The sequence below is a fragment of the Enhydra lutris genome, unplaced genomic scaffold, assembly GCF_002288905.1.
Source record: "Enhydra lutris kenyoni isolate GAN:26980312 unplaced genomic scaffold, ASM228890v2 scaffoldscaffold24, whole genome shotgun sequence".
Classification (NCBI taxonomy): Eukaryota; Metazoa; Chordata; class Mammalia; order Carnivora; family Mustelidae; genus Enhydra; species Enhydra lutris.
In genome coordinates, this window is record NW_019154108.1 from 25,876,849 (window position 1) to 25,893,731 (window position 16,883).

Here is a 16,883-nt window from a genome sequence, read left to right on the forward strand (position 1 = left end):
CTGCCATTTCCCCCATGCCATTGACTTTTCATTTATATACAGGCTAATTCATTTTAAAAATATGAACTGAGTACTTTCTGTGTTACGAGAACTATGAACAAAGAGCCTAAAGTCTTGTGCAAGAGACAGACAACAATGGGTAATGACAATATATTATAATGAATATGTACTTAGGCAGGAGTTGGCAAACTTTTCCCGTAAAGGGCCAAATACTAAATATTTTTGATTTGTGGGCCACATAGTCTGTTGTAACTACACAATTCAGCCACATGAAAGCAGCCATAAAAAACAGTAAATAAGTAGATAGGGCTGCATTCTAACAAAATTTCTCTCACAAAAACAGATGATAGGCTAATTTGGCGCACAGGTCATAGTTTGCCAACCATCATTCTGCGGTGAGAACATTCTTGTATTCAACAATTATTTATTGAACACTTCTTAATCTAGTCCTTTTGCTATTCTATGTGCTAGGGTAAAACAGTAACCCAATCATATAAAACCCGTTCCCTGATGGAACTTAGAGAAGTGGAGAAGATGGATGTTAATCAAATATATATATGATAAATTCTAAAAAGAGAAATAAGACAGGAAAGAAACTATGAAGAGTCAGAGGAGTGTGCGAAATTTTGGATGAGGTCACCATGGACGGCTCTGCCTAGAAGGTGACTTTGGAAAAAGCCTGGAAGGAAATGGGAAAACTAGCCATGGAGAAATAAATCTACAGGAAGTACCTTCTAGCAGAGTGAAAAGCCACTGAACAGCTCATGTGGTAGGAGTCTGTCTGTCAAGTCCAGGGACAATGAGAAGGCCTGTGTGGCTGGAATAGAGTAAACAAGGGGAGCAGGGTAGGAGGTGAGGCCAGAAGTAACTGTGCCAGATCAGCTAGGGTACTGTCGGTTACAGTAGTAATACTGGCTTTGACTCGGAATGAGCTGGGAAGCTGCTGGAGAATTCTAGGCAGAGGAATGACTGGATCTGAGTTATACTAATAGGATTACTCTGGCAGCTATGTTCAAAACAGACTGGGAATGGGGAGGCATGAGCAAAAGGGGTGAGACCAGTTAGGAGGCTATTGCAATAATACAAGTGAGAGAGGAGGGGGCCAGAACAGGGTGGTGGCAGGAGGGGGAACGAGAAGGGATACAAATGAGACAGCTAATTGTTATTTGAGGACAAGGAATGGTCCCAAGAAGGAGGAAGTGACATTCTTAGACTTGAGGGGTCAGTAGGACCTATCCAAGTATCAAGCTAGGGGAGTCAGACCCACGGCTGCAGAGGTTTTGGTGAGACATGGGAGATGTGGCTGGTGTCCAGGGAATTGATGAAACAGCAGCATCCCCCAGGGGATGGCACTCCAATGAAACACATCCTCCGAGAAACTCCCAGTGCCCACACTGACCATATGCTCCACCCTCTCCCCAACCTACTTCCACGGGTTAGGGGGAACACCCACCAAGAAGATTTAACTTTCCTCCGGTTGCTTAAGTAACATCCAAACAGGGTTCCCAGAGGAAACGAAAAAGAAAACATTTGTAAGTGTGCAGTGTTCTTTGAGATTCCAAGGCTTAAATTCTAGGAAGGGATCCCTCAGTGAAATTATCTGAGACAGACTGGCATCTGACCAGGATGCCGGGGCCAGCACCCCAACTCCTAGGAAAACACCAGAGTATCTTAAACAACTGACTGTAGTTGGAGACAAAGGTCTCTCCTAAAAATTTTCTAAGAGGAAATATTTTCAACCCAGACATCCCACATGGCTCTCTCACAAGTCTGTCTATTTGGCTAGGAAATCAGCACAAAAAGGAGAAAAACAACCTCTCCCCTACTTACCTGAAGAGAAAAATTCATTGAGCCAGGTGGACAGAAAAATTGTGGACTTTACCCTGAAATAGGATACCTACTGGGACTAGGGAGAAATGGGCCTATAGGAAAACAAACATGAGACATTTCTATTTGTAGGTAAGCTTTTTAAGTTTACCAGAAGTATTTTATTTCTTTCCTCTTATTGCCTTTGTTGTGTGAAATGGGTAAGGGAAGGTGAGACTCATCTCTTGAGAGTTTACCCTGCTTGTACATTTTGAAGGGGAGAGATTGAGAGGTTTCTTTGTTTCATGTTAAAGTTTCTCCCCCATTTCTTTTTCTCTCTGCCCTCTTTTACCCCTTATGCTTATTTTTCTTGGGCTTTTTTTTTTTTTTTCCTTTTGGCTACAGGGAACTTGACTTAAACCATTCGTAGTTTCCACCAGAAGTCTTGTGAATCCCAACTTCAAAAGAAACCTATAATGAAGCCTGGCTGATGTTTAACAGACCTGCCACTGCAGGGGCCCAGCCCAACCGTTCCTTTGGCTCAACAGCCACAGAGGGTGGGTGAGCAAAGTGCAGCTAATCCTAAGCCTCCCAGTCTGGGTAGTGCCGTTTCTCTACCAGTTCTCCCTGACAGCACGTGCATCAGCCCTCCGGCCCCTGGATACAAATCCTGCGCTGTGCAAGTACAGACACCACTCTCAGATATGCCCCTGCAGGGCACCTCCCAGCTCACTCTCTGAAGGACCCTTCTAGAGCCAAGTGGGCCATGTCCTAGCACTGTCATGTCAAGCAGTCCTTCTGCTCTCAAACTCCTCAGTACAAAACTCAGGGAATTTGGCAGAAAAGAGAAAGTGAGTCACCAACACCCAGAGACCTTAGCCTACCAGAGGCTTCAAAAAACAAATGTGCAAGCATCCCATTATCTGCTTCACAGCATGATCTGACACAAGACAATAGATTACTTCCTTAACCTATGCTCAGCTATTTGTTTTTATTTGGTGATTTTTCTCCTGATGATAATAATACTATGAGATCTGACATACAGAATCCAAAATGGAGAAGCAAGCACACTGTTCCTAATTTAATTGGACACTAAGCTCAACACTGATGTGAAAAGGAGCGAAAAAACAAGGGATAAGAAGTAGGTTCGGAAGCAAGAGCCCTTCTTCACCTCTGAGACATAATTTTAGAGAGAAAAATAACAGAAACAAGTCATGACCCAAAAAAGCTGAAATATGCAAAGGTCAGGGAAGCTGAATGTCCCTTAAGGCATGGAGATTCCCTTGGCTTGGCTTCCTAGAATAAGCCATAGGGAGGGTCAACATTTGTGATTTTATTAAGCAGACTCTCAACCTTCTTCTGCCTTCAGCTCTTGTAGATGCTCTCCCAGGGTGGCTACTATGTACAAAGAGACATCTGGCCATGTAGCCTTCCCTACCCATAAGCCAAGTTCCTCTAACTTGATAATTCTATTCAACTGGCTGGGTAATGTATCTATAATTCATATCTCCTTCTGACCAGCCCAAGTCTGATAAATATTCTTCCTTTGATAAGCCCATCTGGGTTACAGATGTTTGATATTGGAATCCTCAGGCTCTCTGCTCCTCTCAGAGCCTTTAGGGGAGGGAATTTGGGCTAGATTTCTTGCTGAGGGTGGGGAAATATTGAGTGGGGTTTGAAAAATGAGGAGGATTGTTCATATGCTGATCATTGCACTTGCATGTTAGTAATCTATCTGTAGGTGTGTCCTCCATTTCCCAACCATCCCCCACTAACCTATAAGCTCCTGAGAAGACTCTGTTTGTGGCACTCTGTTTGCTCAAAAACTGTCTAGCATGGCATTTGTTAAAGTTGGATTCCTTCAGAGTCACAGTATAATGGAATTATGAGCTTGAGCTCTGTGATCTAACTGTAATAACAGAACACTATATATGAATAGTAAAGACAACTACTAGCTCAACCAAGTCACACACTCTTTTTTTTTAAGATTTTATTTATTTATTTGACAGACAGAGATCACAAGTAGGCAGAGAGGCAGGCAGAGAGAGAGAGGAGGAAGCAGGCCCCCTGCTGGGCAGAGAGCCCGATGTGGGGCTCGATCCCAGGACCCTGAGATCATGACCTGAGCCGATGACAGAAGCTTAACCCACTGAGCCACCCAGGCGCCCCCAATCACACACTCTTATAGATATCCAGAGATCTATGTCTCTATGAATCCATAGTCCTTCCAAACAACCCAAGCCATAGCCCAGAAAAGCAGTCTGCTTCCATATTCTGCTCTCAGTGCATTGGCCTGGATTTAATTTTGATAAAATAAATCCAGAGAATTCTGACAAAATTACTAAAACCCTCTACTAAGTTGTTAGCACCTGCTCTTTATATATTCTTTATATTTGTCCCTCTGCTTAGCTCACTGTGTCCAGCACATCAATAATCATTTTTCAAAATATGGTTCTTGCCAATAAGAGTTGTGAAAAACATTCAATATTTTTAATAAAAAATAGCATAAGGAATACAAGGCAGAGGATAGAAGGGAAAAAGTCTATATATGAAATAAATATAAGGGAGTTGGAAAACAGAAAAGTTCTCCTCTCCACTATGCAGATTTCTTCCTCCAAAAGAAGATATTCAGAGTTAATTATCCTTTTTTAGATCATGATAAGTAGAGATCCAAAAGCATGTTTCCTATTGTGAACAAGTGCTAGATATTTCAGGAAATCCACCCACATGAAAGACAGATAGAAAGGGCAGGGACAGGGGGAAGGAAAAATAAAAGTCGACTGCAGATGAGTCAGATATCATGCACAGGGAGGGGGGAAATCAGAATATATCTTATTTTTAGCCTCAAAGAATTTTATATCCTTAAAATAAAAATAGATTAATATAGAAAGTCCAAAAAAAGAAGGTCGTAAAAATATGATTGTTAAAATTAAAAATTCAGTAGAAGAGTTGGAAGATAAACTCAAGGAAATAAAAGAAAGAAAGGAAGGAAGGAAGAAAGGAAGGAAGAAAGGAAGAAGAGATAAAACATATGAAAGAGGGCACCTGGGTGGCTCAGTGGGTTAAAGCCTCTGCCTTTGGCTCAGGTCATGATTCCAGGGTCCTGGGATTGAGTCCTGCATCGGGCTCTCCACTCAGCAGGGAGCCTGCTTCCTCCTCTCTCTCTCTCTCTCTCTCTCTCTCTCTCTTTCTGCCTGCCTCTCTGCCTACTTGCGATCTCTGTCAAATAAATAAGTAAAATCTTTTTAAAAAAATATGAGAGAAAAAAGAGAATAAGTTCAGGAGGTCCATCCTCAGGAGCTTGCTGGAGGGGAGGGAGGTGGGAGGGATGGGGTAGCTGGGTGATGGAGATTGGGGAGGTTATGTGCTATGGAGGGTGCTGTGAATTGTGTAAGACTGATGAACCACATACCTGTACCCCTGAAACAAATAATACATTATATGTTAATTTAAAAAAAGAAGTATCAAAGTAATAATTCAAGGCAGTTTGCCAAAGTTAAGGGCATGAGTATCTAAATCAAAAGGACAATTGAGTGCTCAAAAAAAGAAAAATAAAAGGCCAACCCTAAAAAAAATTATCATAAAATCCCTAAAGTAACAAGGATAAGATTCTAAACAATTTTTACAAGGAAATAAAACTTTCACCTCTAAAAAGACACACAATTATCAAAAGAGGAGCTACAGCCAACTAATGAATTTTTTCAAAAAGTCTGAGAGAAAATGTTTTCCAACCCAGAATTTTACACCATGGCAAACTATCAATTTTGTGTAAAGGCAAAACAAAAACATTTTGAGAAATGTTTATCAGAAAAAGTTACCTAAAACATTCTTTCTTAGAAAGTTACTCAAGGATATCTTCTGGTAAAATAAGGTTATAAATTAAATGTCCAGTAAGTTAAGGTAATAAAAAGAGAGATAATCATGCAGTTCAGGACACAGTGGCTCCAACCAAAAAGCAGAATTTCTGGGATGACAACTGTGCAGTAGACTAGATACTGGTCAAAATGGGAAGAGAAGGGTCATCTGGGTGGCTCAATCAGTTAAGTGTCAACTCTTGATTTTGACTTAGGTCATGATTTCAGGGTCCTGAGCTCAAGCCCCACACTGGGCTCCTGCTAAGCATGGAGCCTGCTTAAGAGTCTCTCTCTCCCTCTCCCCCTGCCTCTTAACCCACCCCAAACATGCACATGCACTCTCTCTTGCTCTTTATCAAATACAAAGAAAAAAGATTAGAAGAGGAAGAAAAAATAGAATGAACTAGAAGGAAGAGCTCCAGAGAATGAAAAAAAAAAGACACATTCTATAGATTAACTGATAAGATAAAAACAATTGAGGATATCAAAAATGATAGAAGGAAGAAAGGAAGAAAGAAGGGAAGGAGGGAGGGAAGAAACAGAGACTCAAGGGGTAGGGTGGGGGGAGGAGGGGAAGCTGTGCCAGGAAGGAAATATAATAGTAGAATCATAGTTTGTTCTGAAGGAAAAAAATAAATCAAAGCTATGATGTTGTAAATATATATAAATGATTTAACTAAAGACGGTCATATAACTATATTGAAAAGATGGAGGAGAGAAGAAGGAAACATTATAAAAGTCAAAGTCTCCTCTTCATCATAAGAGCAACCCACTGCATAATGTTTAAAATCAATGGATCGAGTAATATAAATACAATATTTGAAGACATGGAGGTAATTGTCAAGAGAGAGAGGTAAAATAATCAAATATGGGAGCAAGGCTAGCGGGTGGAGAAGGATGGGAAAAGTTAGGCCGGGGACTGCCATTCTTCCTCATGTCTTTTGGCACAGCTTGATATGTGTAACCATGAGCATTTATTACTATGATTTAAATATTTTTAACTATCAGAAACGTATAAAGAGTTTGTTTTTATTCCACAAAGTGAATTTTGTACGTCAGGGTAGGCAGGTTGGAAACATGTCTGGGTCTAGGGCTAGAAAGGGATAAGTTGCCATGGCAACTCTGTGTCAGTAAAGGGAATAAGTTATAAACACCTAGTTAAGGGTGGTATTTGGAGATATTTGGGTATTTGGAGACATACAGAACCACTCTAAGAATTATGCCTGGGCACCTGGAACAACCGCTCTCTCAGTCATGGCAGTGGGCTATTGTAATCAGCAAGGAGAAAAATAAGAAGAAGCCAGATTTCCCTGTCTCCCCAGAGAGCTGGCAACCCCCGTTGTTAGTGAGGTTGGGCTTCTGCTTAAGGTTATCAAAATCTAAAACCCAAACCCAAACAGAATCTTTCTTATGTGAATATTTCTGGGAATGCTATCACTTCCACCTATTATTATTATATAAACAAATGGCTTTCCATCTGCCAGGTCTAATAATGACAATAATTAATGTTAGTTTAAGACAATTTTTTTTACACATCAGTCACCAAGCATTTTTCTATCCCTTATGTCATCTGATTCACAAAATAACCCAAGGATACAAGTAATGCAATTTATTACTGCAATCACACTCTTTTTAGACAAGACATCTGAATTTCAGAAAGTGAATTGCACAGTTTATAGTTAAGTAGCAAGAGCTCTCGAATTCAACTGTGTCCTGATTCCAAATTTTACACTTAGTCTTTGACATCACATGCCTGAACTACAAGCCGATCTATTAATTAGCGTTAACTGACTGCCCACACACAGGGATACCACGAATTACTATACAAATTGTGGCCAACAAATATAAAGGCAGCCATCCAGGTATTGGGTGGGAGCTGAGATCCAGTCTTCCCCCCTCCTGCCAACACTACACCTTAGCTCAGATGTGAGCCTTTTTATAATCTGTACAAAGGTACCAGTTATGTCATGAGGAAGCCTTGCCTGCATACACAAATTAACAAGTTTACCACCCACCTCTCTTCTTTCTTACCTTCCTCCAACACTCCACAACCCCTGCATTGACAGTAGTGGAAATCCTCTTACTGGTTTCTGTCTCACAATAGAAGACACATCAGATTCATTAATTCGTTACAATAAACATGAGACAAATGACTATATGTTGGGGCTATTCCTGGCACTAAGTGTGTAGTGCTTAACAAGGGCCTGATCTCATGGAATGACATTTCTGCCAGGAGAAAGACAAACTAAAGTACCAGAAAACATTAGAAAGGATGAGTGTTACACAAAGTATCAAAATTAGCTGACGTAATAGTGATGGAGTAGCTTAATTCGGGGAAATCAGGAAAGGCCTTTTCACGAGGTGACATTTCAGTTGATATTGAAATGACAAGAGAAAACCCACCAAAAGAAGATCAAGGGAAAGAGGTTTCCAAGAAAATGAAACCGCAATTGCAAAGCCCATGGGCAAGATCAAGCCTGATCTCCTCATCCGAACAGGAGAGAGGCAGGGTGACTGTGCAGTGAGGGTGTGAGAGTGGAAGAAGTGGGGAGGTAGGCAGGGGTCTGCTTACAGCACACTGCAAGCCAGGTGGGGGACGTGGATTCGATTCTAAGGAGAGTGGGGAGGATGAAAGTAAGAAGGGGAGTAACAGGGATTTTTTATTTACCTTTTACAAAGGATCTTCCTGGATGATTTGTGGGGAATGGAATCTAATGGGGCAAAGAGGAAGACTGTGGTCACCTTAAGGAGACAGGGGATTAGCTGTAGAATGCCTTATGTTCCTGAAGTTGCTGAACTGCCCAAAATTCACCAGAGACCAAGCGCACATGAGGCCTCCTCACGGATTTGTGTAACTTTGCTGGGAAACTGTGACTATAGGAAGGACAATTGGTGCTGACTGGCTTCTGCCAGTGTTTACCTCGTTTGCTCTCTGCAGAGTCACTGGCTTCCTCTGGTGAACTAAGCTGTGTGGCTCTCCTGTGCCTCAAGCCCCTGGGGCCTATGTCTTCAAGTGCACATCACACCATGTTTGCTCCACAGAAAATGAGTTCTGGGAGGTCTGCCCTTGTCTTTGCCATCCCTGTGTCCCTAATTATTTAACACCTAGGACTTCACAAAGGCTCAATAATGTCTGGTGGGAAGGATGAATGTTTTATTTGGGGGCTGTGTGAACCCTCTATGTGAACCCTCTTTTCTCTCCAGAAACCAAAAGCATCAAATGATGTGAGAAATGCATCCTGTAGGTAGGACACCCCAAGCCCCAGTCCCTTACCTCCTGGGTGAGTCGGGGTCGAAGCAGGTCTTGTGCACATCAGCCACCTCGGGGTCGCAGCAGTCCCCGTCATCAAAGTCGTTCAGCATGTTGTTGCACTCCACGTGGCAGAGCCCATCCCTGCGGTTCCAGGAGTAGCACCGGCCGTGCAGGCGGCAGTCGCCCCCGTCGTAGCCCGTGAGCGGGTGCTCACACTCAGGGTCACAGTGGTCATTGCCGATTTTGCTGGGCTCACAGTTCACGAGCACAACCCGGTGGCGCAGGGTGGAGTTGTGGACCTGGTGGACACTCAGCTGCCAAGTAATGTTGTAGCGGCTGAAGGCGTCACTCAGTGCCTTGTGCTGCCGGCGGATCTGCTCCTCGCTCACGATGGGGTTCAGGCCCTCATCATCACAGATGTTCACCACCTGGTAGCGGATTGCCTTCTCTCCCTGGAGGGGCTGGTGCCCGTTGTAGTGGGAGATTAACTCCACATTGTCACAAACCGTCCGCCCACAGAGCGGGGGCTGCAAAGGTGACAGAATCTCAGGCTGAGGCTCAAAGCCCTGCAGAACCTCACGCTGTGGGTACTCCCCATCCCTAAAAGGGGCCCATTGTTCTTCCAAGGGCTCAAAACTGGCAGTCAGGATCAGGGTGGTCAGTTCCTCCACTCCCGTTGGATGCTGAGGACTGTGTTGGAGGTGGCTTTGTGGGAGGGCAGTCGACCAGAAGACCAGTGTACCCAGGTGTCCACGAAAATAGTGGCCATGCTCAGAGCTATCCCCCCCCCAGAAGCAAAGAACGACAAGACGCCATGAAGGGACTGTTCAGGGGACCAGACTGCTCTGGACTACTAGCCACCCGAGTGCCATCCACATACAGGGCCATACGCTGTCCATCATAAGTGGCTGCCACGTGTGTCCATGTGCCTGGTTGGTAGCGACTGTGGCCAGTCACAATGGTGGCTTTCTTCACATGGTCGGTGCGAAGGGAGAAGAAGAAACGAGCGTCTCGCCTTCCCATGTCCTTCCCTGAACGGATCCCTAGGGCCCAGCCCTTGTCACTGACAGTGTGGGAGCAGTTATCAAACACACCTGGGAAAGAAGGAAGAATCGAGGGGAGAAATACCAAATATAAAAGGGATGGAGAAAGGGAGAAGAAAACCCATGTAAATAGCAAGAATGTAGGTTTTCAGTGGAGAAAAAATAAGTGATACAGATTCCCCACCAGATATACTTCTCTGGTACCCCAGATCAGCCCATTCTGGCAACATCTATGCCCAAAAGGAATCTGATTTGAGATTCCATCCAATCTAACTCATTCTGGTATTTTTTGATAATCAAAATGAAAGCTATAAAGGGGATATCTAAAGCAAGTGACAACCATCTTCTGAAGTTTGTCACAGAAGTTCCTCACGCTGAGTCTATGTCTTCCTCCCTTCCTCAGAAGCCATGGGGGCAATCACGGTTTTTAGAAAAGACAATAATCTCCTATTCCCTCAAAAGGTCCTTTTTCTTCATTTGAATATTGAAATAATGATTCTCGTTGGGGAAAACAAGGAGTTGGTCAATAGACAAGTCCCTCAGAGAAGACTGTAACAGATACCATTCTCAGCCCACCATTTCCTCTAGTGCAAGGATGCCCGTCTACAGCGAACAGCTATTCCCCAGAGCAAGCAAAATGGTACTGCCCCATCACCCTATAAGAAAAAATAGTCAAGTCAGTTAGAAGAATAGTGGTTCTATCAATGATGCCCACCACAGTACAAAGGTGAGACTCTACCAACACACACTGCTTTACCATCTTACTCAGTGGGCACAAGACTACTATGTCCAACTGAATAAACAAAGGGGGTCTACTTGTAGATAGCTAGACCATTAACATGTTGCCAGCAGGAAAAAGGAGTCAGATATAACACAACCACAGATAAAATAGGAATCCCAAAGGCAATTTGGATGCCTCAAATGTTCCCAGAAACCCACCTGTAGTTATGAACCCACCATCCCCTCCAACACCTCTTCTAATAGTATATAGGTAGTCGCAGGAGCAGATTTTCCTTGTAAGTTACATAGAGGCACTACATTCACACTGGAAATGCTTAGTAAACACTGCTTTAAAAAAAAAAGATTTTTTTTTTTATTTATTTGACAGACAGAGATCACAAGTAGGCAGAGAGGTAGGTGGGATGTGGAGGGGGAAATAGGCTTCCTGCTGAACAGAGACCCCGATGCGGGGCTCGATCCCAGGACCTTGAGATCATGACCTGAGCCGAAGGCAGAGGCTTAACCCACTGAGCCACCCAGATGCCCCAGCACTGCTTTAAATAGTGAATAAATGATGGAGAATTCTGCTACTTCTGAATTACATATCTGGGCCTAACACCAAAAGTCGTTCTCCCCCAGCCTGTTACATAAGAATTGTATTTATACCCCTGAGTTCCTACATAATCCACTCAAACAGTAGTTCTCTATGGAGAATATGGACTTAAAAGCCATGAGGTTTCCTGTTGTGATTGCAGTCAAGTATTTTAAAAGTCGCTACTTTTTCATAAATGACAGAGTATTTTTTCTTCTGCCTCTAGCATAGATCAGTAAACTGTGATTAAAAAATAATAATAATAAAACAGGGGCACCTGGGTGGCTCAGTTGGTTAAGTAGCTACCTTTGGCTCAGGTCATGATCCCAGGGTCCTGGGATCGAGACCCATGTTGGGATCTCTGCTCGGTGGGGAGTCTGCTTCCCCCTCTGCCTGTCACTCCCCCAGCTTGTGCTCTCTTTCTCTGTGTCAAATAAATCAGTAAAATATTTTTTAAAAAAAACAATTTTTTAACAAAAGCAACTCTATCAGTCAGAATTTGAAGTATTGGTGAGGACTAGGTATAATGCAATTGTGATGTTCCAGTTTTATTTGTTTAGGTGGGGGTGGGGTGCGGTGGTTGTTTTTACACTGAGGTCTGTCTGGTAAAGCAGCATAAGTACTCCCGCTTTAACAAATTCTTGTACAGAGTAGACTTTCAAAAGGGAAGACAAATCTAGAGATGAATAGTAAGTTCCCTGGTTCAGAGTTTCAATTTGGTTATCTTATTTTGGGATAAGTACATTTAGTCTTAATTATATCCATCTGCTGACCTATGAGCAAATGTGCTACAATATTTAATACCAGGACCATGAAGTTACTCAGCTCCCAAGTAGTAAATATCCGCTAGTTTTTAAAAGGAAGAATTGGGGCGCCTGGGTGGCTCAGTGGGTTAAGCCTCTGCCTTCGGCTCAGGTCATGATCTCAGGGTCCTGGGATCGAGCCCCACATTGGGCTCTCTGCACAGCGGGGAGCCTGCTTCCCCCTCTCTCTCTCTGCCTGCCTCTCTGCCTACTTGTGATCTCTCTCTCTCTGTTGAATAAATAAATAAAATCTTTAAAAATAAATAAATAAATAATAAATAAATAAATAAAAGGAAGAATTGGGGAAACTATTTTATATTTGTTGCATATAAATATGTGTATGTACAGATCTTTCTTGGCTTACAATGGGGTTACATCTTGATTAACCTATCATAAGTTGAAAATGTATTGAATATAGCTAGCCTACTGAACATTGCAGGTTAGCTTAGCCTACCTTACATGTCTCCGAACACCTACAGTAGCGTACAGTTGAGCAAAATCACCCAAGAGACTATTTTATTATAAAGTGTTGAGTATCTCATGTAACTTACTAAATACTGTACTAAACATGAAACAAAGAATGGCTATATGGGTACAGAATGGCTGGAAGGGTATTAGTTGTCTTCCTTTGATCATATGACTCACTGCAGCTATGTCGCTGCTGTCCAGCATCACAAGAGAGTATTGGGACCATATACTGGTCCAATATTGGACCATATAAGAAAAGATCCAAATTCAGAATTCCAAGTACAGTTTCTACTGAATGTATATCACTTTCACACCATCATAAATTCAAAAGATCATAAGATGAACCAGTATAAGTCAGGGTCTGTCTATATGTGATTTGAATTACAAATGATTAGGCTTCACATATAAATTACCACATTAATTAGCTTGCTATCTACCAGATATCTAGTTGCAATTTTGAACAGTTTTGTTTACTGTTATTAGAATTTCTGGTTAGCATCAATAAAATAATTGTTTCTACTTATTTATCTCATAGGAAGCTATAAAATTATTGATAGTGTGTCTAAAATGATGTTTTTAACTTCTTGAGACAATACAGAGAAGATGTAATTTTATCATACTAGTTTAGTTTGGATTAATCTTTAAGTTTTAGTAATTATATTAGAAAGGATTTAATAGACAGAAGAACTATAAATGGTCATTTTAGTTGGGAGTTATAACAAGTATGATAGAAGTATCACTTTTTAAATGATTACCAAAGAAATTTTTCTTTGTTTTCTAATTTAATAAGATGTCCCAAGTAGCATAGGAGAAACCTCATTAAGTGCTTAGACAACTGCATTTTATTTGTTGTCTTACCATTGTTCATCTATAGGAAGAGAACAGTTTTTGAAGCACTGTCCTGCACTCATTTCCAAGAAAGAAAAAAAGAATTTTCTAACCCAATTATTGTGGGCTGAATATTTGTATCCCCCTAAAGTTCATATGCTGAAACCTTAATTTCTATTGTGATGTATTTGGAGGTGGAGCCTGTAGGAGGTAATTGGGTCATAAGAATGGAGCCCCACCATGGGGATTAGTGTCCTTTTAAGGAGAGGAAGAGAGCCAACCCTTCTTGCTCCCTGCCATGTGATGATACAAGAAAAGGGTCATCTGCAAATCAGGAAGAAGATTCTCACCAGACATTGGCTCTCTGGCATCTTACACTTCCCAGCCTCTAGAACTGTGAGGAAAAACTTGCTTTTGTTTAAGCCACCGAGTCATGGTATATTTGTTCCAGCAGCCCAAACTAAGACACCAATGTTATCACCTAGCTGCGGATCAGAATGACAAGTGAAACTTTTACAAATACAGGTTCTTGTGACCATGTTGAGAGCTGCTGACCCACCATATTTACAAAAGAAATCGCTCTTTTTACTACTGCCCAGTGGATGGAAATGCAGAAAACAGAATTTGGGAGTCATTGTGTTTTCCAATCAGTGAAGAAGAATTAGAAAGACTGTCATCAATGGTAAGTTAAATCAGACATGAAAGTGGAAAGCTCATCTGAAATTGCTTCCTACCATTTGTTTAAAAATTACATCTGATCAGGCATTTTAGTACAATCTATGTAACCATCGTACATACTTGTCCATTAATTTAGCAAACTAATGGAATAAGAAGTACTTAAAAGAAATAAGGTCCACTGAATAGTGCACAGATATGATGCTATTAGGAAATGTCACCAATTGATTGTCTAGGAACTGATATTAATTGGGGCTTTTTATTATCAGTAATAAAACTCATATTTAAGACCACTAAAATGAAAATAAATATCCTCCACTCCCATTGAAAGATCTATTATTCCAAAAGAGGAAACTGGGGCACTGAAGTATGGTGTGCCTTACCTCCCTCTCCCTTCTAATTGTCACCATCAGCGCCAACCTCTTTCATGAAATCTTGAGTTCAACCTTGTGAAGATTTTCAAATTTTCTGAAGACAAAGTAAGTAAATATTTCTCTCCTGCTGCATCGTCTATAGTCTGTACTAATAATCATCCATTCCTCCAATCTGGAGGCTCTGGATTGAAAACTATGATTCTCCTCTCTCGAGACGGAATAAACCAATATAGGGAGGCTGAAATTGCATCCTCTGCTCATAGATATGAATCCAACACTGAACCCATAACCTGATGCTCCATGCTTCAACCCTAGCTGGTGGAAAGAGGATCGTGCTTGGTCCCCCTAATAAACGCTAGGACTGCCACCCTACTAAACCACAAAGGGTTCACATTTCATCACACTGTCTTGTTCCTTGAGGGAAATGAAATTTCACTTGGAATTAGTCACTTCAGTTCATCACATTCACTGAACATTCATCCCAGACATAGAAAAGTAGTTTCAGGGGCACCTGGATGGCTCAGTGGGTTAAGCCTCTGCCTTCAGCTCAGGTCATGATCCTACGGTCCTGGGATCAAGCCCTGCATCAGGAAGCCTGCTTCCCCCTCTGCCTCTGCCTGCCTCTCTGCCTACTTGTGATCTCTCTCTCTCTCGCTCTGTGTGTCAAATAAATAAATAAAATATTTTTTTAAAAAATGTAGTTTCAGCTTTGGAAGAAAAAGCAGTCTTTGCCCTTGAGGAGTTATACTCTCATGGGTGAGTGGAAACATTGAGATGATTTCATATATCAAAACTTAAGTTCAAGGAATACATAGGTAAGTGAAAACAGAGCCTAATCTCAACCCATATAATTTGGAGAGAATTTCCTAAGGGGAAAAGACCCAAACCTACTCTTGAAGAGTGAGTAAGAGTTGGCCAGGCAAAAGAATTATGGATCACTCCACACAGTGGGGACAGCAAGATGGCAGGCAACACAGGTGGAAACAGGTCAAAGTAGGTCTTGCATAACACAGTAAGGGGCTTGGACTGAATAAGTTAGGGAATAGCTGGAGGTTTTCCTACTGTTGCCAAATGCCTCTGATATCCTGAGAGCACACAAAGGAACTGCAGCATGAAACATCCCATGGCTGGCCTTGCCCTGCACACTTGGTCCAACTGCAATTAAGGAATGTTCCAAAGCTTGCAGATGGACAACTGTGGCACAAGAAATACAGGAACACTACAAGAGTTCCGTGTAGTTAGTCCACCCACGTACTTGCACAGTAGATATTTATGAAGCAGTACTAGCTGTCAGTCTCAGTATTTATGTTAGGGTTTTCTAATGATCAAATGGCTATTTGACATCATGGAAGTTCAGTACAATCCAGAAAATAAGGCTTAAATAAGTAACTACAATGAGATATGCTGACAGTGAGAAGTAAAAATAGCTATGTGAACAGCCAAAGAACCCCTTTATTAAAACATGGAGATAATATGGCAGAAATTCTCCCTAAAGTTATTAACCGCCAGCTTTCTAGCACTGACCTAGCTTGTTAATAATTTGATGCTACCCAAATCTACCCATGAAACTAGGGCTACCTTGATCACAGTCAAAATGCCTGAAAAATTTAGGGAGACCCAAAGCCAAGGAACTCCAAGATGTAAGTTCAAACATTCCCAGATCAAATGTCCTGACATTTCACCCAGAAACGTTTACTGTAAAATTCCTTATATCAAATACCCATTTCAGCTGAATTTTCTAAACTGGGATGTGGTATTCTTTTTGTGAAGATTTTTTCCCTTACTCCTTAGCATGGAAAGATATCTCCCATTTATGTTGTACTTGAGCTTTCCAAAGCAATCTTGTGTAACTATCATTTAAATGGTAAAGCCATCCTGTGAGCTAGGCAGGATAATTATCACCAGTCTCACTGAACAGATGAAGATACTGAGGGTCTGAGAGGTCGGGTATTAGGCCAGGTGCAGACAGTACACTACAGCTGAAGTGTCATGATTCAGAGTCCAGGACAGATTTCTTTGCTGGGGAAACCACAGAACATGGTGGTTTCAAGCATGAGTCAGTGGATGTTTCAGTCCCCAGTCTGCTACTTAAAAAATGTGACCTCGGGAAAATTATGTCACCTTTCTGGGCCTCAGTTTACTTATTTGCACATTGTACCTGTAAAGTAAAATCTTTCACTGCTCTTCTCTTCCGCATCCTTCAACCACAAGCTGGGATCATAGACCTACGTCCTGAGGTTGCTGGGAGAATTAAATAAAAGAATATATGTGAAAGATCAAGGCACAGTGCCTAACTTATACAAAGTGATGAACAAATATTAGTTATGATAAGGAAGAGTTTGATGATGAGGCATCAAAGGGAAGAAGAAATCAGAAGAAATCATAAAGCCAATGTTATGCTGTAAATATTTAACAACTGGTCCTCTGAAGAAAAAAAAAAAGTCCTGATTTGTAGCATTTGCTAATT

The 16,883-nt window shown here is 41.7% G+C and overlaps 1 protein-coding gene across 1 annotated transcript in view; it reads right to left on the reverse strand.

Moving 5' to 3' along the window:
* The window catches only part of LOC111150849 (pappalysin 2), a 276,104-nt gene that overhangs the window by 233,074 nt on the left and 26,147 nt on the right, over positions 1-16,883 (reverse strand). The window contains 2 exon segments of the mRNA XM_022508485.1: positions 8,935-9,701; positions 9,703-10,007. Of these exon segments, the coding sequence (XP_022364193.1) occupies positions 8,935-9,701; positions 9,703-10,007 (1,072 nt within the window).